Source organism: Chanodichthys erythropterus, chromosome 8 (assembly GCF_024489055.1).
Source record: "Chanodichthys erythropterus isolate Z2021 chromosome 8, ASM2448905v1, whole genome shotgun sequence".
Lineage (NCBI taxonomy): Eukaryota > Metazoa > Chordata > Actinopteri > Cypriniformes > Xenocyprididae > Chanodichthys > Chanodichthys erythropterus.
The window spans coordinates 18,346,745-18,374,356 of NC_090228.1; the positions used below are offsets into that span (position 1 = coordinate 18,346,745).

A 27,612-nucleotide genomic window follows, 5' to 3' on the forward strand; every position below is an offset into this window, starting at 1 on the left:
AATTACTCAAAAACACAGTATTAAATTGGTTAAAAAGGCAAATTTCTGCCCTCTTGTGTCAAACACTAAATAATTAAAATTGAGTATACTTCACCAGTAGTTGGCGCTGCTTTCGAAACCTCCATAAGCACGCAAAGTACATTAGCTGTTCCACAACTCTGAACCACACTGATTTATTCAACATCTTTCTATAGCAAAAATAGAATGCTAGTACGTTTCAATAGTCTATTTACCCAAAGCAACTGTAATAGAGCATTATTTTTCACAGTATCCTTTCACAGCATATGAACAGGTTATTTCTTCCATCATAATTTTTCCACACAAACATCATCCTATAATTAACCTGTAACATTAATTGTAAACTACCTTAATTATACAATCACTTGACCTATAATTTTGTTTTTATGGATATCAGTGGAGACTCGCAATATACAAAAACCTGGAGTGTGGAAATTAAAACCAATTGACTATTGAACATTAAAACTCAAGACCACAAGCACACAGTCTTCGGAATAACAACTCAAAACAAATTATTTTTCCCCCTCAGGTTTATTATATGAAAATGTACAGAGAGATTTTAACGGTAGGACTTCTGGTAGCGTGCGCGAGCTCCAGGTCCACCGAACTTCTTGGACTCGCAGCGGCGGGGATCAGCGACCAGCAGGGTCCTGTCATACTGAATCAAGATATCCTTGATCTCTTTCTTGGAAGCCTCATCCACATCTGAGAGAAGAGAAATATGACAATTAATGAAGATGAATGTGTAAGTATCTGCAACAATTGACGACAATGAACCACACTTACATTTCTGATAATAGGCAACCAGGGCTTTAGAGATGGCCTGACGAATGGCTGAAAGAAGAATGAAACGTCAATGTCAGTACAGAAGTATTGGTAACATTGAGGCTTAGGAAAGAATCTATCCATTTATTGTTCACTGATTTTCAAGTACAAATACTTTTACAGTTAGACAATCCAGAGAAAATGGGTTTCACCATCAGCCAGTGTTACTAACCGTAAATCTGAGCGACGTGTCCACCACCCTTCACACGAACTCTGATGTCAACGCCAGCGAAGCGCTCCTTACCCAGCAGCAGAAGAGGCTCCAGCAGCTGAAGGATACAGAATCACACCGTTAGTAAATGTATGAACAAAGCTAAAGGTCTGTGTGGTACACTTAAAGGGTAAGTTCACCCCAAAATGAAAATTCTGTCATCATTTACCCACCCTCATGTTGTTCCAAACCTGCAAGACTTTCGTTTGTCTTCAAAACAAAGATATTTTTAATGAAATCTGAGCTATTATTTCTGTCCCTCCATTGACAGCTACACAACTACCATTTCAACACGTTCATGAAGAGATCGTAAAATCTAATCCATATGAATTGAGCGGTTTAGTCCAAATGTTTTTGAAGAGACTTAAATGCATTATATGATGAAAAGATTGTATTGATATCTCTTTATACATGGACTGTCAACAGAGGGACAGAACTCTCTCAGATTTTCTTTATAAGATCTTCATTTGTGTTATGAAAATGAATTAAAGTCTTATGGGTTTGCAATGACATGAGGATGAGTAAATGACAATTTACGTTTTGGGTGAACATTTGATTTCATGGTGACTTTAATAAAAGCAGTTCACCAAAAAGTGAAAATTCTGTCATAATTTGCACATCCTTGTGTAAGACATATGATAGGACTTTATTCTGCAGAACAAAGCAGAATTTAACAAAAATACTACTTACTCTCCAAATGCAATGAATGCTTTTCAAGCTCCAAAAAGGAAACAAAACCACTATAGAAGTATCAAAAATATTAAAACGGTCCATGTGATGCATGTGCTGAATGAATCAATGAGTTAGTATGATTCACGAACATAAACTGTATTAATACAGTGAAAAGCAGTATAATTTTCCCATGAACATGGCAACAATTGCTGTAGAGGATGACAAGGTTTTCAGTAAACAAAATCTTCCATTTTGCTGTGTTTCTTGCAGAAAGCTGACAGCACCAATTGAAATCAGGATATTCTTTAAAGGGTTAGTTGACCCAAACATTAAAATAACGTCATTTATTACTCACCCTCATGCCGTTCCACACCCATAAGACCTTCGTTCATCTTCAGAACACAAATTAAGATATTTTTGTTGAAATCCGATGGCTCAGTGAGGCCTTCGTAGCCAGCAATGACATTTCCTCTCTAAAGATCCATTAATGTACTAAAAACACATTTAAATCAGTTCATGTGAGTACAGTGGTTCAATATTAATATTAGAAAGCGACGAGAATATTTTTGGTGCGCCAAAAAAACAAAATAACGACTTATATAGTGATGGCCGATTTCAAAACACTGCTTCAGGAAGCTTCGGAGCACAAATGGATCAGTGTCGAATCAGCGGTTCGGAGCGCCAAAGTCACGTGATTTCAGCAGTTTGACACGCAATCCGAATCATGATTCAACACGCTGATTCATTATGCTCCAAATCTTCCTGAAGCAGTGTTTTGAAATCGACCATCACTAAATAAGTCGTTATTTTGTTTGTTTTTTGGCGCTCAAAATATTCTCGTCTCTTTATAATATTAATATTGAACCACTGTACTCACATGAACTGATTTAAATATGTTTTTAGAACCTTGATGGATCTTGAGAGAGGAAATGTCATTGCTCCCTATGGAGGCCTCACGGAGCCATCGGATTTCAACAAAAATATCTTAATTTGTGTTCCGAAGATGAATGAAGGTCTTGCTGGTGTGGAACGGCATGAGGGTGAGTAATTAATGACGTTATTTTAATTTTCGGGTGAACTAATCCTTTAAAAACCCACAGAAGAAAAAGTTATACAGGTTTGGAACAGCACAATTGAGTAATGAACAAAATCGACATTATTGTGTTAACATCTCAATTAACAAATCATTCAAGTGTTTACTTAAATAGAGAACTGAATATTTCTATTCTGAGCACTCGATATCAGTGTTAAAAGTACCTTGTACTGCAGAGTGACAGGCTCGATCATCTCAAGAGGTCTTCCATTGACTTTAATAAGCCCGTTTCCCCTCTTGCAGTGGGCAACAGCAGTGGCTGTTTTCTGTTGATAGCGAACAAATAGATCAGCCAAAGCATCTCCATTATATGAGACTCATGCTCTTACATATTTAAATATGACACTAAGATCTATGTGGTCTTAAATCTTGCTACTGATGGACCAAAGCACTGCACATACAAAAGATTCCCTAAATATTATATTATAGGTTATTTTTATGATCAGAATCGAGAACCATTGCTATAATAAGCCAGACACAAGTACAAGATAAACAGTTAGCAAGACGGACAAGACCACTGTCTGCTATATATCTATCAAACTATTTAACAACAGAAAATATGCAGATCAGATGCAAAAGCAACTGTTTTGTATCAATTAAAGCTGTACATGTACACACTGAACTGTCCCACGTGTCAGCAAATAGTATTACCAACACAATCTTCATCACTCACTGTCAGTCTAAACAGGACATGTGCTTATTTTACATTTTAAGTGGTTTAAGAGTACCTATACTTGTTTACGACCTCTAACTGTCACGTTTATTACATCAACTATATAAAACATTGCTATTGCAATCTTTTAAAACCTCACACATCTGTTAGCATAGCCGGCTAACCTCAAACCTTCATCAGCGCCGTGCGCGAGCACATGAGGACATACAGCCTTTAAATACTCACTTTACGTCCAAAAACCTGGACAGACTGTAGAGGACCTTTAGCTGGCATGATTCTGTAATAAAAACAGAGTAATTGTGCTTTAATTTAAACATAAATTTATCTTTAATCACGTATATTAGTGAGAACCGCTTGAGGAACAAACCTTTCAGAGCTCGAGCGCCGTTCGGAGAGGCCGCACAGGGGTTTCCCGTGCGCAAAAGCAGGGGCGCTGTCGTAAAGACGCTCGTGTTTACGACAGTCGTCATTGCTAAAGTTAAATTCTTAACACTTCACAACAGTTCAAACAACAAATATTCACGTAATTAAACGAATGAACGAATATTAATAGATTTTAATTGTAACACCGTTATGCATTTTCCTTCTCATGTGAAGGAAGCATTTCAAATTTCAAAGAGATCCGATCATTCCGATTACTATACTTATTATTACGATCATAAAAAAAAAAAACCCAAATGATCTGAAACCAGCGTTTAAAAGAAAAAGAAAACTGTTGATGTGATAGAGTTTTATTATTCCACATGCTCAGTGTTACACCTCATCACTAGATGGCGCTCTGTCACAAGAATCAGTCGAATCAACACCATTGGAGTAGAATGAGCTTGGCACACCAAGTGCTTCATCTTTCAGGATAGCAGGTCATACTTTTGATGATTTCTGATATATATGCTAGGTTAAGAAACAATTTAAAAGCATTATAGTAATAATTTTAGCCCTAATTTTAACCCCAAGGGTTAATAGCTTCTCCAGTTTTAATAAGATAATCTGACTGTTGTTGTACACACTAGATACACAAGTCAGCTGTGATTTTAATTTATTGTATTTTTTTTTTCTATAATATCTATTTGCTGGTGTCAAATTGTACCTTAACAGAAACAAAATAATTAGAATGGATCAATGGATAGCCTACTACACCCTTGTGAAAAAAGAAGTGCACTTACAGTTTTTTTCAATTGCTAACATACTTTTGTCCAATCTGTAGTCACATTTTCAAAACTCTAAACACATTTAGCAGAACATCTGTCTGTTGTGGCCATACCATTAACACAATTCATGTCGTTTTCATACAAAATGCAGTCAATTAACACGTTTCTATAATGCTTACATTTTCTTTTCATATAAGCACACCTCATACCAAAATCATGGATCTTTCTCATCTTATTTGCAAATGCTTAAACACAGCAAGTCAGAAATGAAGACCTAATGTTCCAATCATTAAATATAGGATAAAACCTATACTTCTGCAACAACAGCAGCTCATAAGTATTGAAAATATACATATAACACATACTGAAACAATTGATAAGTATTTTTAATTAGCAGATCACTTAAATATTTGGCAGATTCCAGTCTCAGTAAAATAGGACTCTTTGAATTGGATTTGTTCAGTGTGTATGAAGAACAACACAGACGAGCAGAGAGAAAATAATATCTGGGTGAGGGAGAGGAATTGATGAAGGAGGAGAGGAGAAGTTGGATCAGGACAAGTGAGAAGAAGAGGTAGAGGAGAGGAGGAAGAATGTGTGCTGGATTGTGCATCTCTATGGTTTTCCCCTTACACATGATGAACCTATGAAAGCTTATTTCTGCCATAAATAGAAAATAAAAAAAGGTAATTGTGACTTTTTTTCACAATTCTGAGAATAATAAAAGTCATAATTGTGAGACATAAACTCAGAATTGCAAAATAAAAAATATTTTTGATAAAAAGTCACAATTACCTTTTATGCTTTTTTATTCTGTGGTGGAAAAAAAGCTTCCATAATAACCAAAGACCATGTATGTTGGATTTGTTGTTGATCAATGGCAGCAATTTCATGTTTTCATTTCAGTAAAAGCTTTATACTACAATGATTCCACAACCATTGTTTCATATTTACACAATATGTGGTCTACACAGGGCACTAGCCTCCAAGTGGACACCATCCCACCCTCATGAGTGGACCATCAACACCACACACCCACCCCCAGAAAGAGATTTCAACCAACAGGGACACTATAGTTCTGCATAAGGGACTCATTTGACCAGTAGTTGCCCTGAGCAATTCTGTTACTTTCTTCTTCTTCTCTTTTTCTACTGCACATTCTATAAAATAATGACTCTCTTCTGTTGCCAAGAATGCACACATTCAACACTCAACCAAACATGTAAAATGGCTTACATGCATTATACTTTTACTGCAGTAAAAGGAAACTGAATTTTAAAAACTATGAATTTCATATTTTCTGCAGGTAGAACTGAAACATGACAGTAATGCAGTTTTCATAATGCCATCAGCTGTTAGTATTTTGACAGTCATTGAACTTTGATTGACAATATGTTCATGTTGGATAGAAAACTAGTGCTAGTGTTTGACAGAACGACTCGATTTTGAATCAGGTTTGCTGTGTTTTGATAGAGTTTGTATGTGTAGAAAAAGGTTTTTAGCATTTTGAAATGTAGAGTTTGTGTTTATATAACAAAATATGATTCTGAGCAGAAAATTAACCATTTGGCTAATTGTGTGATGTAGGTGTGTTGCTGTGTTAAGAGATTAGAAAAAGTACTTTAAGTATTGGTAAATGCTTGTTAGCAATTGAAAAAAACTGTAATTGTAGTATTAAATGTGCAATTGTAGTTTACTTGATCCTCAAAGTAAAAACTGCACATGTAAAGAACTTTATCTATCTATCTATCTATTGAAAACATGGGTTAATCTCCAATGTACAATTAACTTTTTTATTTATTATTTTTATTTATTTTACATACATCACTGGAGTGCCAAATACACTGCCCTCCAAAAGTTTGGAAACACCCCTGGCAAAGTGTGGTTTTGGACGATATCAGCATAAATCCTTATCATTTTTGGGTGCAAATACATTACCGTAACTTGACATTATCATTGAAGACCAGCAATAATAATTTTCATTTTGATTACATAATAATGGCAATATGTACATGTCAAAGTCAGACATTCCCCTTCGCCAGCGGTGATGCCTGGTAACTGGTTTAAACTTGGCCCAGGTTTGTAAAAGATTTTTGGGTCAGCAGCACACCTTGATATCTTCAACAATTGATTGCCAATTAAGTTTAGAATACAATGAACCAATTAGAACCCAGTTTAGATCAGATAGCTGCTAATAGTGGATATTTTGATGAATCGAAAATTTAAGTTTCTTTCTATGTATAAACTGTTTATATAATAAAATATGTTTTCGTAGTTTGTGTTGTCCCTTATCAGAGCAAAATTATAAAGGAAAGGATTAAAAAAACACGCGTTTCTAGGGCGTTTCCAAACTTTTGGAGGGCAGTGTATATAGTCTCATCTCATAATTTCAACAGAACATGACTTTTAAGTATAATTTTAAGTGTATACTATTTAAAGTCGTTATTTGTGTATAAATAAGGGTTTTATTTATGTACTTATTTGTACATTTGATCTTTATCAGTGAAGGCATATCACCGTTGTAAGCAACCTTTACTGTGTTATCATTATCTTATCATTCTAGTAAGTTATCAGAGTGCTAACTTAGTACTAGAGAAACTAAAGCAGTTAGCACATGCTTATAATGCTTTCTCTAGTCATTTCCACCAGTCTGTTGTTCTTTTGAGATATGAAGTCTTTATGTGTGTATTACTGTCTTGACAGAAAAAAGCAAAGTGGATCAAACTAACACAGAGAGAGAACTGAAGGCCCAGAAGCACAATAACAAGACAAGAGAGGACATCAGAGTCTTCAGACTGAGAAACTGATGCCTTTCAGGTACTCAGCTGACAGATTCACTGAACATTTTCACACCAAACACAAGTTTCTTCTTGACTGAAGAAGAATTCTTGACCAATTAGTCTGAGTTTCAAAGGGATTTGAAAGTTGGATGTATTTATCAGTTGTAATCTATCTATCTATCTATCTATCTATCTATCTATCTATCTATCTATCTATCTATCTATCTATCTATCTATCTATCTATCTATCTATCTATCTATCTATCTATCTATCTATCTATCTATCTATCTATCTATCTATCTATCTATCTATCTATCTATCTATCTATCTATTTATCTATCTATTCAAAATTGCTTTATGACTATAAATCATACAATATTGCCAAAGCATACATAAAACACTAATAAAAACATCTGTATAATAGAAGAAAATATTATCAAATATTATAACGGTATCAAATATTATAACATAACTTAAACTTAAATTAACAGTGTAACAAATTAGAACATGTCTGAACATTTGATACCACAGTGTTTTAACATATATACACACATATTAAGGGTCACTGTGGTGGACGGTAGGGAAACACATTGAGGTCAGACACACACACACACACACACACACATTACACACATTCACCTGCTGTCTCTCAGGCTGTGGCACGTCCACACGTATCTCGCAGCCAGTGCTGCTGTCGGTCCCTCTCCTAATATTAACTTTATTTGTTCTACTTCAGTCATAGGTGTAAAGTTCTTTACAGAGTTCCTGAATTTATTTACAGTTTTTCTCCATTGGTTTGGCTCATTTCTTGAAACAGAAATTACATTCTCAAAACAGCATGGACAAACCTCTAAACCACTTGGCAATTGTTCACAACAGAATTGAATTTCATCAAATTGCAAATGTCTAAGTAAATGTCTCAATGTCTCAGTACATCTTTGCAAATGATTAAGTACAGGTAGCCTACATTTAGCACAATTTCCAAGTGAATAGATCTCGTTGACCTAAACTGATTGTTGATTCTCAGTCTAATGGTCGTTCGCTCCAAAACGTGTCAGCGTCATTTCATTGTATAAGTCATCACATGCACAATAATCTGTTCATTTGTTTGTTCATCCTTGGAACATTTGATAAATTTATTACAGCAACTGACAGTCAGGTGAAACTAGAACTTGACTTACGAAGGAGCTTTATTTACAACATTGTTTTTTGTTTGTGTGTTTATATTACAGTATATTATGTTGTATACATTTTCCTTTTACTCTGATGTATGGAAGTTACTTAATGTGTGTGAATGATAATGGTTACAATTTCCTTGGCAGTATGAGTGCAATGTGTGATCTCTCACCCTAAAATCCTCTTTCTTTTTTTCAGTTTTATACACAATTGTATTCTGACAAAAAAACAGTACAGTAACCATTGTCAATGAAGGACTGGGCTAAGACATTCAATTTGACTAGCAGTGCTTACACAATGCCAAAGGGACGAAGCATTTTGGGGGCACTGACTGTTTAAATGAGAAGGAAATTTAGTTTTGACACATGAGTGAACTGTTTTGGGAGAGGTATGAGCTTTTGCAGGTGAGCTATAGTGTGAGCTAACTGTAAGACTGTTTTGCCAAATGATCTTAGAGTTTTGAGAATGTCATTTCTATTTCAAGAAATGAGCCAAACCAATGGAGAAAAACTGTAAGTAGAGATCTCTAATAGGAGTGTGTTTGTGGCAGTGAAGGAGGAAGTGCATCTCTGTCTTGATCTCTCCTGTCCTGCAGTGAACACACACCCTTTGCTCTCTGGGTAACCAGCTCTTTCTGTGTCTGCCGGTCTCGATGGCTAGACTGTGCTCACTGAGCCTGTACTTGGTCAGGATCCATCTCTGCTTAAATTCTTCTAATTCATAATTTGATTTTAGAGTTCGATAGAATTGTAATTTACTTTGTGTTTTAGTTTCCTCATCCCAATGTTCCAGATATGTATTTTTAGATTGTTTGAACATTTGGTTTATTTTGATGTTCAGATGAGAAGCAGTGCTGGTCTGAGACTGGTTAGTGTTAGTAGAGTTAGTCAGGTTAGTAAGTCCTAGAAACAGCTGACTGAGGGGACTCTTTTCGGGGTTCAGTTCTTGGGTTTGTAATGTTTTAAAATGTAGCGATTCTGTGGGACTTGATTTTAGATGCATCCAAAATTTAAAGGTGCTAAAGAGGATCTTTTCGTCGACTGAGAAACCAAAGACTGTGAGTTTTTGAAATGAGCACATGTGTAAGAACAACCCCCCTCCTTCACATCAAGGGAACACCTCCCAAAACTCACGCACGAGTATTGGAACACGAGTGTTTACCGCCAGCATCCTGTTAGTGGATTCATTATGTCGGACTCACCGCAGGTAACTCATAATCTGCAGTTGTTTCTCCTGTCTCCTGACAAAAACATCGCATGCGGCACATGTAGAGTGTGGAAAGTTACTGGAGTGCGCAGCCGCGCACGTCTCTCACAAGGAACGTCATTTCATTTTTTGAAACAGAAATTACATTCTCAAAACTCTAAGATCATTTGGCGAAACAGTCTTACAGTTCAGTACAACACTATAGCTCACTTGCAAAACCTAATATCTCTCCCAAAACTGTTCACTCATGTTTAAAAACTAAATTCCTTTACCAAATAAATAGGCAGTATAGTCACCATAGAAATGGCAAAGATCCCTCTCAATTGCTTTGGCTCATTTCTTGAAACAGACCGGACATTCTCAACACACTTGGTGCTTTTGTCAAAATAATGTGGATGGTTCGGCACAACACCATTGTTCACCTGCAAAAGCTCATACCTCTCCCAAAACAGTTCACTTATGTGTCAAAACTAAATTTCCTTCTCATTTAAACAGTCAGTGCCCCCAAAATGCTTCGTCCCTTTGGCATTGTGTAGCACTGCAAGTCAAAATGTTTAGATGTTTTGTCACTATGGCAGAGGACCATTGAAATATCCCTCATGCCCACCTTTCAGTCTTAGCCCAGTCCTTCATTGACAATGGTTACTGTACTGTTTTTTGTCTAGCTAACAGAATACAATTGTGTATAAAACTGAAAAAAAGAAAGAGGATTTTAGGGTGAGAGATCACACATTGCACTCATACTGCCAAGGAAATTGTAACCATTATCATTCACACACATGAAGTAACTTCCATACATCAGAGTAAAAAGAAAATGTATACAACATAATATACTGTAATATAAACACACAAACAAAAAACAATGAAAATGATACAGCCTACAGTGCTGTAAATAAAGCTCCTTCGTAAGTCAAGTTCTAGTTTCACCTGACTGTCAGTTGCTGTAATAAATTTATCAAATGTTCCAAGGATTAACAAACAAATGAACAGATTATTGTGCACGTGATGACTTATACAATGAAATTACGCTGACACATTTTGGAGCGAACGACCATTAGACTGAGAATCAACAAGCAGTTTAGGTCAACAAGATCTATTCACTTGGAAATTGTGCTAAATGTAGGCTACCTGTACTTAATCATTTGCAAAGATGTACTGAGACATTGAGACATTTACTTAGACATTTGCAATTTGATGAAATTCAATTCTGTTGTGAACAATTGCCTAGTGGTTTAGAGGTTTGTCCATGTTGTTTTGAGAATGTAATTTCTGTTTCAAGAAATGAGCCAAACCAATGGAGAAAAACTGTAATGTAAATGTTGAACAGTGTCGGACTCAGGCTACAGCCCTGACGTACACCTCTCTTCTGGGTGAAGAATTCTGTATGTTTGTTGCCAATTCGTATTGCACATTTGTTGTTCGAATATATTAGTTTTATAATGTCAAACACTTTACCCTCTACACCGCTTCGTAAAAATTTGTAATAAAATCCGTCATGCCAAATAGAATCAAATCTAATCAAATCGACAAAGCATGCAAAAAAAACGTTTTTGGTCTGTTTTACGTGTTTATTGATTAGGGTGTGTAGGGTGTAAATGTGGTCAGTTGTTCTGTGATTTGGTAGGAAGCCAGTCTGACTCGGACTCAGGACATTGTGTTCGGTAAGGAAGTTTTATTGTTTAACATACTGCTAAATAACTTCCCCAGATTACTGCTCACACAAATGCCTCTGAAATGATTAGGGTCCAATTTATTCCCACTCTTATGAACTGGGGTAATAAGTCCTTGGCTCCAGATGTCAGGAAAACAGCCTGAACTAAAAGTACAGTATAACTCTATCTATCTATCTATCTATCTATCTATCTATCTATCTATCTATCTATCTATCTATCTATCTATCTATCTATCTATCTATCTATCTATCTATCTATCTATCTATCTATCTATCTATCTATCTATCTATCTATCTATCTATCTATCTATCTATCTATCTATCTATCTATCATCTATCTATCTATCCTGTCTCTGTCCTTCAACACGGCATCTTCCTACTTTCGCACCTTTCTTCACCTCTGCAGCCATTAATTACACAAACACCGGAGGTGCAGAGTCAGGATGCATTTTGTCATCCCATCTTTCTCCCTCCACCTTAACGCCCTCTGTTAGCAACGGTACTTTGCAGAGGATTGTGAGATTTGCATTTCACACTTACTCACGGTACCTTTTGCCCTGTTTACACTGAGGTGTGTTTGAGAGATGTGTAACTATAAGCAAAGGGTGTTAATTAGCGGAGAAGGCTGTGTGCTGTGTGTGTGTATGTGTGTGTGTGTGTGTGTGTGTGTGTGTGTGTGTGTGTGTGTGTGTGTGTGTGTGTGTGTGTGTGTGTGTGTGTGTGTGTGTGTGTGTGTGTGTGTGTGTGTGTGTGTGTGTGTGTGTGTGTGTGTGTGTGTGTGTGTGAGGGGTAGCTGAACAGTAGCAGAGTCAGGCAGATGTTGGGTCTTTTGTGGGGGAAATGGAGCTCACTTGGGTGACACGCTGCTGTTTGTTTTTCGATGAGATAATGAGGACTCCTGCCAAAGCGCTTTTATACCAGCCTGTCAACCAGCACACAAACACTCACCCAGTGTCTTCCTTTCACTCCCTTTTTGGCTGTAACACACTCAACAGATGTGCCATCACAACTTTGGCACTTCAAGTGTGAATATGGTGAATATGGTTTCATTTCAAAGCTCATGTGTTAAATCTTTTTTGGTCCATAGTACAATATTAGCTTTTATTCTTTAGAATGGATCTCAACATGCAACTTTCATCCTTAGCTTGTTCATATGATACATACATTGCTAAAATATGTAGATCTGGTTTGCTCATTATGGTGCTTGTTAATAACACCTCTTTTGATCACTGAAGTGTACCATTGTAAAGTCTGGTTTGATCGTTCCTGTTGATGGTCATTGCTTTAGTACTGTAGGTTAGTTCCTCTCAGAGATCTATGAAGCTCATTCAAAACAGCCACCATTTGTATGTGGTAATTCACTTTGCAGTCTCTTCCACGTTCATATAATAGGACAATGATACAGATGAAGAGTTTTGGCTAATGGACGAGCTGGAGCATGACGTGACTTGGGCTCTAAGTTCCATCACTGGGCTACTTAATTAATGAATGGAAGTTAATTAGAGATCTGAGAAATAAAGGTGGAGTTGGGGTGGTGGAGTAATGCTGAAAGAATTGTCACTTGTAGATGTCCTTGTGTTGTTATTGATAGAATTAGATGAACAAAAGAATGTTTATGGATTCTAATGGGACCCCTACTGAAAAAGCTAATTGCTGGTCTTATCTGCACTCTTAAAAAATGTCTCTAAACAGTACTAAATTAGGGTTCTTCAGCTTGTAACAATAGCAGAACTCTTTTTGGTGCTAAATATAGTCCTTTTTATAAGGTTCCATAAAGAACCATGCTTTGAATGTGCTACAGGACCGTAATGGTGTTATAAATAACATTTTTATTAATAGTTTATTTTTATTAATATTACTATATCAGCATATTTACAGTTACAGTGTATCTCTTTTATTTATGTAAAAACACTTATGCTTATAAAAGCCAAAATTAGCAAAAATGGACAGTATGTGAGCCCTTTAAAATGTTAACAGGAAAAAGTGATATATAGTCATGGGATAGCTTTTATGTTTGTTTGTTTGTTTGTTTGTTTGTTTGTTTGTTTGTTTGTTTGTTTGTTTGTTTGTTTGTTTGTTTGTTTGTTTGGTGACTGGGTATGTTCATGCACAAAGTAATCATTTAAAAAAATGTAACAATGTGGATCAATAAATTCAATTCTCTGTTCCTTAGCGGAGATGAGAAGATAAGTATCCTGTTCACACATATTCTTTTGAACTAAAACAAGAAAAAGACATGACTGGTAGGAAACCAGTTACAACTTGAAAGTTAAAATTTTAATTATTATTATTTAAAAAAAGAAGTAATTTACCTGTTGAGAGTGTGTTGATAGTCTGTGTAATTGACCCTTCGCAAAGACCCGCCCCCCTTAGTTACTGTTGCTTTGTCCGACAAGCCATAGCACTGTCACGCCACACGCAGTGAAAAATACGTCGCGGAGCAAAGAGGATAGTGACCACATGTCGACAGACAAGACAAAGCAGGTTACTTATGATATTAAACAAAGTCCCAGCTTTCAAACTGTGTTAAGAAATTCAAATAAAAACTGTTTTGTGGGTCTTTAATGTGTCATGACACATTGTTGTAGCGCCTCAGCTCAAGAGGCTAGTAAACCGATCATCTCTTCCTACAAGCTCATTTATAGCATCAAATAAACATGAATGAACATGAGAAGGAATGTTGTTTCAAACGCGGAAAGCCGTCAGTACACACCTTTTTAAGTCCACCGAGGTTAATCTTCTAACTCCTGACTGCTTTGTCGGACAAAATGGCGGATTCTGCGTTCTGATTGGTTAGATCGCTTGTCAATAAAACTCCCTGCGAAGGGTCAATTGGATGAGCTCCAGAAAATCAGTAATGAGGTGGCTTTGACAGTTACAGATTTGAAAAACAAAAAGGCGGGAAAAAAGAACCCTAAACTCTAACACAAAGAACCATTTCAGCATATAAACGGTTCTTCAAGACGATACAGTTGTAAATAGAACTGTTACTACGAACCTTTAAAGAACCTTTCAAGGCTCAGAAAGATAGTAAAGACATAAAAATAGTCCATGTGACTACAGTTGTGAAGTGACGAGAATACTTTTTGAAACAAAAAAGTATTCTAGTCATAAAAAAACAACGACAACAACAATGTTGATGTAGTAAACACAGTGCAGCGCTTCCGGGTTCTACGTCAGAACGGCGGCTCCTTATTGGCCAACTCCAGTGTCAGCACGTGAACAGCTTCGGCCAATACTGAGCCGGCGTTCTGACGTAGAACCTGGATGTGTTTGCTGCGTCAACAGCATAGGAGACTCAGAAGGAAGAGAAGAAATAGTTGAATAAAGTCATTATTTTTGTTTGTTTTTTGCGCACAAAAAGTATTCTCGTCGCTTCATAAGATTAAGGTTGAATAGTCACACGGACTATTTTATCGATGTACTTACTACCTTTCTTTGCCTTAAAAGTGGTAATAAAATTGCAGTCTATGGTAGGCCAAAAAGCTCACAGATTTCATCAAAAATATCTTAATTTGTGTTCCGAAGATGAATGAAAGTCTTATGGGTATCTGGAATTTCTTTAGAATTTTTGACAACGATCTTGTTGAGCGTTTTAAATTGTCACTGCCACCTCTCAGACACTTGTTTTCCATAACGTTCTCTGGTGGAACAATGGTGACCACTGCAGTGATGATTGATACATTGCTTCTGGTTTGTTCCACATAGAGCATTGTCTCACCAAGGTTTCTTTGTTTTAGGTGGAAAAGCACAACATTGGAAAAAGTTAGCATTACTATGAAAGAAACAATGCCAAAACTCACAGATTTAGCTTCATTTTTATGTAGTCAGAGAGTGAGATCAAGTTATTGAACCAGTGTGAGTTAGTCACGCTCACTGTGGCCAGCATTGACTCATTCTCTATGCATTTAGCCCAGACTTGAACTAAAAGGGAATTAGTCCCACTGAAAACATCCTTCTTCGTCTTCAAAAACAGCACACTGTTTCTCACACTTTGTAAAATCTCTTTCCTCTCATTAAATTTGACTGGAGATGAAATGCCTGCACGGCGCCATGCTATCAAACCTGAGATTATTGATGTTTAATAGTTATGTGGAACAGGATTTTGGACTAATTAGATTTCAAATCTAATTGGTTCAAACACACCTCACATTTCAAAGTGATGGGGTTACTAAACAATGCCACAGAAATAGAAACACCCCATAGAAGACACTCCAGCATCATGCCAGCAAGTTTTGCATTGGCAAATACTGTTTACATTTCCTTTTAATTTATTTTGTTTTATTCTCATTCTTTCCCTTTTTTTGGTCTCAGAGGGTCAGGGTTAGTTTTGGTATATGGGTGAACGTGGCCTTGGAAGGTGCTGGAAGCAGGTCAGGGCAGGTGAGATGTCACGGGTTGAAAGGTGAGGGTCAGCTCCTCTACAAAACCCACAACCGACACCTGATCTTCAGCCTGAGTTCACAGGGCGTATGATTCTGTTCCCTTGGGACGGGAGGCAGAGTGATCTAAACACACACATCTCAGTGAGGTCAACTAGATTCTAATGCAACGTCTAAACACATACAATGCCACACTCAGCAAAAGAAAAAAATGCAATCGAGACCCAAATCTTTAAGCAACCTTTGCCCAGTGCGGTCAGATATGGGATAGCTGGGATAGCTCAAGTTTTGAAGAGGGGGTGGGGAGTTATGAATATTTATTAGGTTATGCTCAAATGCAATCTTTTAATAAATAAATGTAATGTATGCACTTGTGAAGTACACTTTAGCATACTTATAAAAAAAACTACTTATTATGGAAATAATACAATTTAAAGGAATATATTTAAGTGTGATCTGAATATAATGTTTTTGGACACTTAAAGGATTAGTTAACTTTCAAATTAAAGTTTCCTGATAATTTACTCACCCTCATGTCATCCAAGATGTTCATGTCTTTCTTTCTTCAGTCGAAAATAAATTAAGGTTTTTGATGAAAACATTACAGTATTTTTCTCCATATAGTGGACTTCAATGGGCACCAAACAGTTGAAGGTCAAAATTACAGTTTCAGTGCAGCTTCAAAGTGTTCTACATGATCCCAGACGAGAAATAATGGTCTTATCTAGAGAAACCATCACTCATTTTCTAAAGAAAATTAAAATTTTATACATTTTCACCATAAATGCTCGTCTTGAACTAGCTCTCTTCTTCTTCTTCTCTATTTGAATTACAGCAGTGTAGACACTGCTAAGTGTATTACTGCCCTCCTCAGGTCAAAGTTTGAACTAAATTGTCATATACAATATACCAGTGCAAGTATATAACAATTAGTTCAAACTTTGACCTGAGGAGGGTCAACTTTTTAAAGTTGTGCTCAAGTGTGTTAAGAAATATAGAAATGCATGTCACTTAACCCTTTAATACCGGATGGAGCGCCGGCGCTCCCATTTGAGTGTCTCTCTTTAAAAGCCAATAAAAATTGAATCCATATAGGTAGCACAAAAATTCTTTTTGCATACAAAACCAGAGACTTTAAACTTTCATATCAAGCCTCAAACATGCTTCTGTTGCGTTGTTTTATCGAATGAGTCTGAGTAATATGCGTTTAAAACAAAAACCGCACAGGCGCTAACTGAATACAAATATGTCTATTTCACGTGCTCATACTTTCATGAAAATGCACAGATCATAGAAAATGGCACATCAATATTTAAAACAGATTCTCACAATTAGAATGAACAAAAAATCTACATAATATAATGCATTATATTATGCATTATAATGCAAGATATTACTCACGGAATGATTTAACATACTTGGCTAAAACATGTCTCTCATCTTTCCGGGATGCAGTGTGTATCCAATGTTACCAGACCCATCCATGTTCGTTTTCCAACGTGGAATAACACAAAATAGATATAATTTTAAAGCTTAGAATCTCATCTTTTTAATGCATCATTTTGAAAAATTCCTAAAGCATGCTGAGAAGTGCCTCTAAACCCGAGTGTACCGCCCGCTGGCGCCACCTGGCTGCGAAAAAAATGAATAACAATTTATTAAACTAAACTTTATGTTATCACCATGAAATTCTCACATGGAGGAGAGCATCACCAAAAAAGAATTTTTTATCCAATCTTATTGCGTTCCTGAGTTATTCCATGTCAAATAATAAAAAAAGAAAAATTATTTTAAAAAATTTTATATATTTTTTGTTTTTAATCAGCTGTTTCTCAGGATGAAAATGTCCAAATGTAATGTAATTATTTTTTTTAAATTTAAAAAGTGTTCTATCAAATGATACCAACCTTTTGACTCTCCTTGCTACAGTTTTGGAGTTATGAGTCTTTACTTTTGTGTGTGTCGCTCAGAAAAGAAAAAAAAAAACTCTAAAAAAGCCTTCAGGTCTTAAAGAGTTAAGTGGCCTTTTATTTCATTTATATTATTAAAGGGATAGTTCACCCAAAAATGAAAATTATCCCATTATTTACTCACCCTCAAGCCATCCTAGATGTATATGACTATCTTTTTTCAGGCGAACACAATCAGAGATATATTTAAAAATACCCTGGCTCTTCCAAGCTTTCTAATGGTAGTGAATGGGGGGCGATATTTTGAAGCCCAAAAAATGCATCCATCCATCAAAAAATAATCTAAAAAATGAGTGATGGTTTCCCTAAGACCCTTATTCCTCGTCTGGGATCATTTTAATTATTCGTTGAACTATCCCTTTAATATCATTCATTAATATATTATATTACAAGTACAGTTTTTAAAAAATATCCTTTGAAGTATAATTTGAAGTACACTACAAGTGTACATTCATTTTACATCAAAGCAAAACCATAGTTTGCTACAAGCTAATGCTAGTCAATTGCCACAGGGAAGGGACATTCTCATTCAAAAGATTAGATCTTTTTTGTACAAAAAAAAAATGTGTCAATGTCATCAATATTTATGATCCATTTTCTTAGAAGAAAAAAATGCTTATCTGCTTCTTACCTGTTTACATTGGTATAGCGTCTTGGGTGATCCACTCACAAGTGGTCAGCTGAAACATATCACTGTTTACACCTGGTAGTAACATGCATGTCAAATACATCTTCTGTCACCACTTGTGATCAGATTTCATCAAGTGCAGGGTCTCTGATTTCATGGCTTCATGCATCATGCACATCATTACAGCATATTGAAGATGTTTTGTGAAGTCTGTATATGAGAAGCCAACGTGAAATCATTTTAGCAAGTTGACATTTCCTGTGCTGTGACTTGCTGTAGTGCATGCATTGCAAATCTATTTTAAAAGGCATTTTGGTCATTTTTTAATGTGAATAATTAATATGCATGCTGTTTTTACCTCATTTCAATGCTGCTTTTATCTCATATTAATTAAGAAACTACATGGATTTTTTTGTACTTTTAAAAATGTATTTCTTATGCTGCAGGGCATTGTAAATGAACTAGTGAGAAAAATAAAATGATTATAAATGTGGAAATCTTTCTGAAATTGTGTCTAGTTACAGGACCTGCATATACATAATGATATATACATTGTCTGTATTTTACACTATTAATATATAACATTTTATACATACAATTACTCATAATTCATAAAATGTAACTATAATATATTTTAACACATTTTTAAAATGTTCTAAAATAATTTTTAAAAAGTCAATGGACAGTGGTTCCATGTAAATCCATATGGAATTATGCTTTTCGAAATATTTCCATCAGATCACATTTTCAGTTACACTTTATTTTGATGGTCCACTTTAGACTCTTTACTAACCAAGAATCGCAGACTGAATGCAACTGGCTCTGACTGGACGCGTTTGAGCGCGATCAGTCATAAGTGTCAATTAACATTCATAATCGGCCTTACAATCGTTAAGCCGCGCACACACTTAGTGGATTCATCATGTCGGACTCACCGCAGGTAACTCATAATCTGCAGTTGTTTCTCCTGTCTCCTGAAAAAAACATTGCATGCGGCGCATGTAGAGTGTTGAAAGTTACTGGAGCGCGCAGCCGCACGTCTCTCACAAGGAACGTCATGGCAGTGACGTTGACAAGCCAGAGGGCCAATCGTTTACGCGATGATCGCGTAAACGATTGGCTGATGTTTTTAAGGCCCTACCTCGTGCACAGATGATGAATATTAATATTATTCCTTTCAGTGCACCTAATAAATAGTCTTCTATCAGTTAGTAAAGACAGTTTCAAGTAATATTGCAAAAATGTATAAAACAAAACATCCTCTTTAGCACCTTTAAGCAGACAGTCTATTAATACTCTAATGACTGCTAGTTGACATGTAGTTGCAAAGTTACTCATAGTTAGTAGCAGTGTTGGGGTAACTCATTACAAGTAACTTGAGTTGTGTAATCAGATTACTTTTTCAAGTAACTAGTAAAGTAACATTACTTTTTCAGTTTCAACAAAATATCCAAGTTACTTTTTCAAATAAGTAACGCAAGTTACTTTTTCACATGTATTGGCTGACAGCTCTCCTGTCTCCATATTGAGAGAAATAAAGTGCAGAGGTGTTGTGTGCGTTGTGTGAACATGATGATTATTGTAGTTCTAGACTAAATGTGAACATGCATTTACTCATCTCACTTGCACGAAAAAGTATTCATCAAAATGAATAAAAACAGTGAAACGCAATCTCAGAATTTTACCCAAACCTGTAATAATTAACTATATTAAATTACACAAATATAGAAATATATGTATTTAATCTCACTTTATTAAAGGTGCAGTATGTAAGAATTCTGTCTGCTAGAGGTCGCTAGAAGCCTATTCAAAACAAAGACTTAGCTTGACGACGGCAAGTTTGAGCACAGAATCTTGGGACATGTGGTCTTCACATCACAGCCGGTGGAAATAATCGGGATAGGACTCAGGAACAAATCATGTTCATGGATGCGATTATTAACGTTACTGTAGTATGAAGTAGATCAGGACCGAGTGTTGTGGGAGCTGAACGAGGAGCTGGAGCGATTGCGCAACACACGCCTCATGAGCAGCAGAACTCGTCACAGTCGCCGACGCTGCTTCTGCTTTTCCGGTCATGAGTATGAGGTAACACGGCTCTGTTTATCATATTAGATACATTTGAGCGTGTTGAAAATAACGTGGGTAACGCAGGTATGACGCAATTGACAGGCGACTCCTCACACGTCCCGGAGCCTTGGTTAAAATAGCAATTTTCTACCGATTTACAAATTGTAAGTACTCAAGTGAACAAAATATATAACACTGGCCTAGTGGTTTTGGGATATTTTACTTTAAAATCTTACATATTGCACCTTTAATCACCGTATTTGCTGCTGACCTACAATGATCGAATTCAACTATACTAATAAGCATAAATTACTTTAGATTAGATTTATTGTTGAACTTCCTTCTCCTGTACCCTATTCTTTAATCCAGAATAGCAGTACAGCTGAAAGGTTTGTTTGAGTTGCGCCCTCCATTTGCCAAAAAAAAAATTTGTTATTAAAAAAACAAACGAGCCAGCCCAGCCCAGGTGAGAAAACAACCTGGTCGTTTAGATCTCTCTTTGAGCTCTTTTTTTTTTTTTTTTTTTTTGCCGTCAGTTGCCTTTCGCGGGATTCGTACCGATGCAGGCAGGGTGAGTCGACTCCTCGCCCTAAGTCCGACTCCGTATCGGCCGAGCTACCGAACAAGCTTGATCACGGTCAAAAAAAGCGAAAGGCGTAGAGCCGGAGAGTCCAAAGTACGTTCGTTTACAAATCGGGCACTCCGGTCGGATGTGTTTTGAAGCTGTGACGTGATATTGTTCGAGGATACGCCAAAACGAATCCATAATCCGACCCCGGCCGTCTTCGAAACAGTGCGTGAAAACGAGCAAAAGCGCTCATCGACGTTTTGCCGGCCTCTAGCGTTCGTTTCTGTCGGAAACTGCGACGAGACGTACTCGCCGGTACGTAATTTTGTGTCTTGCCAAAACGTGCCCACTGTTACGTCTCTCCCATGAGACCAGGTTGTGAGAAAAAGTAACGCAAAAGTAATGTAATACATTGATTTTCATAAAAAGTAACTAAGTAATGCAATTAGTTACTTTTTTAGGGAGTAACGGAATACTTTAATGCATTACTATTAAAAATAACATTCCAAAACACTGGTTAGAAGAATGTCTAAAGTGGACCATCGAAATAAAGTGCTAACCTTTTTTTATCTATACCTAAATGGATTAGAGGTTCTTCTCTGTTGTCTGGTACACACTGCTGGATTTGTGTCTACAAATGTAAAAGCCAATTCCCACCGCACCAACAGAGACTGGCCAACACCAGATTACAGTACATCACTCAGACACACGACCTAACAAACACAATTCAACATGTTCAATTGGTGAAAATAACAGGGGTCTGACCTGACAAATCTCGAGGTACGTGTCTGTTGCCGTGGTTTGCTGTCTGATGGTGCAGTGTGAATTGGGCCAAATGTGGTCACATGGATTTTCAACTACATATGAATATGGTTTAAATAATCCAGTCACACAATGTTTTTGACCACTTGATTGGAACAAACAAAATGTTGCAGAGTAAAAACAGGATTATAGATGGTTTCAAAACTACAAATAGAGTACGAGCTAGAAAAATTAAATGCATTTCATTTGCAGTATAAGAGGAGACGGTCTTCTATGGCTGAGGTGGTTGCAGAAGCAAAACCTATTCATGTCTGAAGCCATAACACTCTTCTACCTGTCCCATGTTATAGACGATGTATAGATGGAAGGAAAGTATGCAGCTGGGGGTTCAGAGGAGGTGTTTAAAATAATGACATATCCAGATCTGCTGGCAACACTCTGCCCTGTAATTTTAATGGCTCTGTGCTGGTCATGTCAAGAGGAGTACACGAACCAATCCCTCGCTCTCCGGGGAGTAATTACACCAGAAACCCCCTCACACACAGAACAATGCAAAGAGTCATCACACACTCACACAGCCAAGGTCAAAAACAAAACCTCACACACATACCCACACTTACATTCCTTCAGCAAGGGATGGGAGCGTGACAATCGGGAAACAACGGCTGTTAGTTACAGAAAATGAATTAGGACTTGGGCTGGGGAGTGGAGAGCAGAAGAGAGGGGTAGAGGAAGTACTGGGATTACTAGCTGGACTGCAGAGTGAGTAGAGGGCCGTGTTCACCCAGTAAACTGCCCAAATTTATAAGACCTCTGGGGCCGTGCTGATACCCCATCCTTGCCCTGCACCTCCAGAACTGCTGATTTAAAAATATTCTTAAATCAACGACTGACAGGCATCAGAAATACCACTGCCAGGTCAGGGAACTCCAGCTCCAAATTTCACCTGTGTTTTACGGTGCCCTTTTTTATATAATTTTGTGTAAAATTTTAAAATTATATATATATATATATATATATATATATATATATATATATATATATATATATATATATATAATATTTATTTATTTATTTATTTATCATTACTTTTTTACTAAATAAGAACCATTTTTGGTTCCCCAAAGAACCTGTCAGTGAAGAGTTCTTGAAAGATCCATTATTATCTTGGTGTGAAGAATATTTTAATAATCTAGAGAAGCTTTTAAAGAACATTTTGTGGAATGGAAAGGTTCCATGTTAAAGGTTCTTCATGGAACTATCAATGTCAATAAAGAAGCTTTATTTTTGAGAGTGTAGTAACTACATTTATACATTTTCTGAAGAAAACAAGACACACTATGGCAGTTTGTAAAAAAAAAAAAAAAAAAGTTTTGGCAAATTTGTGGCTAATTCATTTGAATTTTCTTACACTCTAAAAAATGCTGGGTTAAAAACAACCCAAGTTGGGTTGAAAATGGACAAACCCAGCGATTGGGTTGTTTTAACCCAGCGGTTGGGTTAAATGTTTGCCCAACCTGCTGGGTAGTTTTATTTAAACCAATTATTGTTTAAAAATTGCTACATGGCTAGCTTAAAATGAACCCAAAATAGTTGGGAAATTAAAAACCAGATGCAATTAGAGGCAACAATAATAGACAAAAGGTGAATGTTTATTAATAAGCTTTAATATTTTATTAATATAAATTTAATAGTTTAATAGTTTATTCATATACATTTATTAATAAGCAATTTAATAAATGTTTATTGTTTAATAATTATTCATTGAACATTAATGAATGTTAATTTCCAACATACTTTGGGTTAATTTTAATTAAGCAATACAGTAATTTTTAAACAATAGTTGAGTTAAATAAAACTACCCAGCAGGTTGGGCAAACATTTAACCCAACCGCTGGGTTAAAACAACCCAATTGCTGGGTTCGTCCATTTTCAACCCAACTTGGGTTGTTTTTAAACCAGCATTTTTTAGAGTGTACTTTATTCTAAAAATCGTAAGTTTCCATACAAATTACATCATACAAATTTATACAAATTGCCACTCATGAGATTGGTTGGAAGAAAAAGTCAGTGGTTCTTCTCAATGCAAAAGTCACATGATGTTTCTGAGTTATTCTGAATGTTTTTTAGTGTTTTGCTGTGTGATTCTAAGGAAATTCTGATTACACTGCAAATAAGTTCTTCCTCAGTATTGTGTCTTGTTTTCCAGTACAAATATCTAAAAATTCTTAAATCAAGATGCATTTACTTGAGATGCTAAATGACATAGATCTTATTTTCTGAAAAATGAATCGAAATGAATGAGTTTATGCTTAAAACAAGAAACAAAAATCTTTGTTTTCCGTTTGCATTTTCCATTGGCAAATACTGCTTTTGAAGGGGACCTATTGTGCAAAATTCACTTTTGCCTGGTGTTTGGACATAAATGTGTGTTGGCAGTTTGTGTACACAACCACCCTATAGTGATAAAAATCCACCCACTCCTTTTTTTAAATCCCCATAAATCATAAGCAGTGTCTCAGAACAAGTCATTTCCAGATCCCTGGCAGTGTGACGTCACAAAAGCCACAGGCCCCGCCCACCGTGTTGACTGACACTTAAGTTTGAACATAGAACCGCTCTGAGCGAGTTGTTTACAACGAGTCTGTCATTTCTGTACTGTGGAGAATATCTCCCAAGTGTTTTGTGTGTTCTTTAGCTGGATGGATTTAATTTACTACCCAAATCTGAGCTGCTGAAAGCGAGGTGGATTAACTTGGTTTGCCAGGAAAATGCTCCCTCAGTTCTGTCGAAATTCGTTTATGTAAATCAATTTCACACCGGACTGCTTTGTGAACGAATATTATCTGTGGGATATTTTGAGCTAAAACTTCACATACACACTCTGGGAACATCAGAGACTAATTTTACATAGGCATAATAGGTCCCCTTTAAGCAAAATTTTGACACATTTTTTTAAAAAAGATTTAAAATCCCCCTGTAGTCAAAAATGTTATCCCTTAAAACTTATCTTTGATCACCAAAATGTCATTTTTAAATGTTTTTCCCTGTGAAAATAATTTCTTCTTGCCTTAAATGAGCTTGAGTGTAACTTTACACCCTTGCTTAATCTAGTGTATATGCAGATCCATGAATATGCATATTAGTCCCTGCCTCCACTAAATCAAACAAGCTCAGAATACTTGATCCAACCGCTTAACTTTACTGTAGTAAACTCTACACAATGGCAAGTGGAAATACTGGTTTAATTTAGCCATATATGTTTGAATCAGAAACTGTGGTCAGTTGCATAAACTTAGCCACTATGTTAAGACTAATTTGACCAACTAGCAATAGTCTGATCTACCTTTTAATTTAACTGACTTTAAAAAGTTAGGACCAGTCTTGAAGAAAAAGATTTGATGACTAACTTGTAAGATTATTCTTAGTCTTAGTGTATGCAACCAGCCCCTGATTCAGAAGAAGTGGAAGAAGTGGAATTATATAGGGTCTTCTACAAGTTGATGTATCAGAATGATAATGCATTTTATGTATTGCTCTATACATCAGACACATAACTGTAATTGAAATGACTAGCCTTTTGCTTGACTACGTTATCAAACAGCTAATAATGTTGCTAATGTTACACAAACCTTGTTCCCATTCACCATCTCAGAGTCACACAGCTGCCTTCTAACAATCAGCATCCTTAGAAATGCTTTGAACAACTTAGAATGTCAGTGGAAAAGGGCATATAATTAATCATATCATCGTAATATATATCATAAACATAATTCACCTGCTATATTGCAAAAAGTACCTGATTTGTACCTGGCTTCTGACTCCCCTGGCAGGCAGCATAGTTAATGATATGCTAAAACCTGCCCCAAACATTGACGGGATTGGTTACAACATATTTGTGACTGTAAAAAAAAAAAAAAAAAAAAAAAAAACAGTTTTAAGGAGAAAATACTAAGCAATGGTGTTGACTTATGAATTTGCACATGGTTTGTCTTAAAGCATATTAAAAACACCACACAGACATATATAAACAAATTTAAAAACATGATTTACAATAAGGAGTCTTTAAGTCATGTAGAATCTCAAGTAAATGTATTTTGATCTAAGAATGTTTAGATATTTGTACTGGAAAACAAGACAAAAATACAGAGGAAGAACATAATTTTTTTGCAATGTGGTTGCTGGATGGAGTCTCACTTCCCCAAGTTAAAAAACCCATCCCACTTTTATAATCTTGTCAGCAAAATTAATGACAAAAATATTCGTTAACAAATGTTTTTTTGATTCTTGGAGACGAGATGGTTGTGGTTATTGCAGCTGAGATGATTTTTATCCATTAAAGCATAAAGATTCACAACACTGTATTACAATGATGTACTCATTATAATGTCATTTCAGGAGCTCAGGTTTTTACGAAACGCTTTCACATGTTTTTCTTAACACACTTAAAATATTATATATAATGTTTATTTAGCAATAAATGATCTTTCTTGTCAATCAAAATGTTATTTTTATTGACTAAAATTAGATGTTGTTTGAATAAAATGAATAAATATGACAGTTTATTGGATGATGTCACCATACACCTGAAATATGCACACTAATTTAAATGTAACTTATGTCATACCCTGATTCCAAGTATTCCACTGTACCAGAAAAACTTCCCATCCTCATTTTCCACCCCATGTTCTGTGAGACGCTACTGTAGGGCTGATGTATTGGATTGGACGGCTGCAGCCCATCCATTTCCGGATGTGCTGCTGGGCTCACTGATCTCTACTGCTCCCGCTAGGCCTCTTTTACAGCAACAGGAAATGCTGCCTGCCATGGGGTCACGACCCACTCATTTTGACATATGCGTCAAGTGCAGCCCACCCTCTACCGGCATACAAGGTTTCCGGTTCGTGCAAGGTGTGGAATGATAGTTAGGGAAGGAAATGGAGGGGAGACAGAGCTAAGGCAGAAAGACAGAGAGAGAGAGGCAGAATATGAGGCGAGCGAACACATCTGTCAGACATCAGCTTCATCAGACACACTGCACCGGCTCACCTAGCAGAGCCCCAGCTGGCTTTAATACAGCCAGTCCATAGAGAGACTACTGTACGATGCTCCACGGAACAGACCCACATTCAGAAATTCAGTGTTCAGTGTTTAATATTAAAGGTATAAGAAAATAAGGGATAGTTATTATCACAAAATGGTGATCAGGACCCAACAGGGCTACATTATGCTATCAATTGTAAACTACTAAACAAAGTTAACAAATAAACTACTAACTGACCAATGAAATAAATAAATGGATGGATAGAAAATACATTTTTGAAGTGATTTTATTATGTGAGAATTAAGGGTACAGAGTGAACCTAGATTAAACAAGCACAGTTGCCAATTGACCAATCAGAATCAAGTATTCCAGAGAGCCATGCAAGTGATTTGAATTTCTTCTGTGATCCTTAAAGAGATAGTTCACCTAAAAAATGAAAATTCTATCTTCATTTTTAATGAAACCCGAGAGGTTCATTTTACAACGCCTTTACAACCTTTTTGGATCTTCTTATGCTGTGTTCACACCAAACGCGAATAGAGCGTCTGGCGTGAATGATTTCAATGTTAAGTCAATGTAAAAACACGTTTACGCGCGTCTGGAGGTCTCGCGGCGCGAATGAGGCGTTTAGCGCGGAAGATGCGAATTCGCCTCATTCGCTCGTCTAGTACTCGCGAATGACGCAAGTTGAGCATTTTGCGCGATATGCGCGT

The 27,612-nt window shown here is 36.4% G+C and overlaps 1 protein-coding gene across 1 annotated transcript; it reads right to left on the reverse strand.

Moving 5' to 3' along the window:
- Positions 1 to 530: 530 nt before the first annotated feature.
- On the reverse strand, positions 531 to 3,930 carry rps16 (ribosomal protein S16). Its single transcript, XM_067391090.1, has 6 exons — positions 3,860 to 3,930; positions 3,718 to 3,769; positions 2,984 to 3,085; positions 1,016 to 1,112; positions 805 to 852; positions 531 to 723 (listed from the first exon to the last, which is right to left on the reverse strand). Exons 2-6 carry the CDS (start codon positions 3,763 to 3,765, stop codon positions 578 to 580), a joined length of 441 nt encoding a protein of 146 aa, XP_067247191.1. The 5' UTR covers positions 3,766 to 3,769; positions 3,860 to 3,930; the 3' UTR covers positions 531 to 577.
- Positions 3,931 to 27,612: the final 23,682 nt, after the last annotated feature.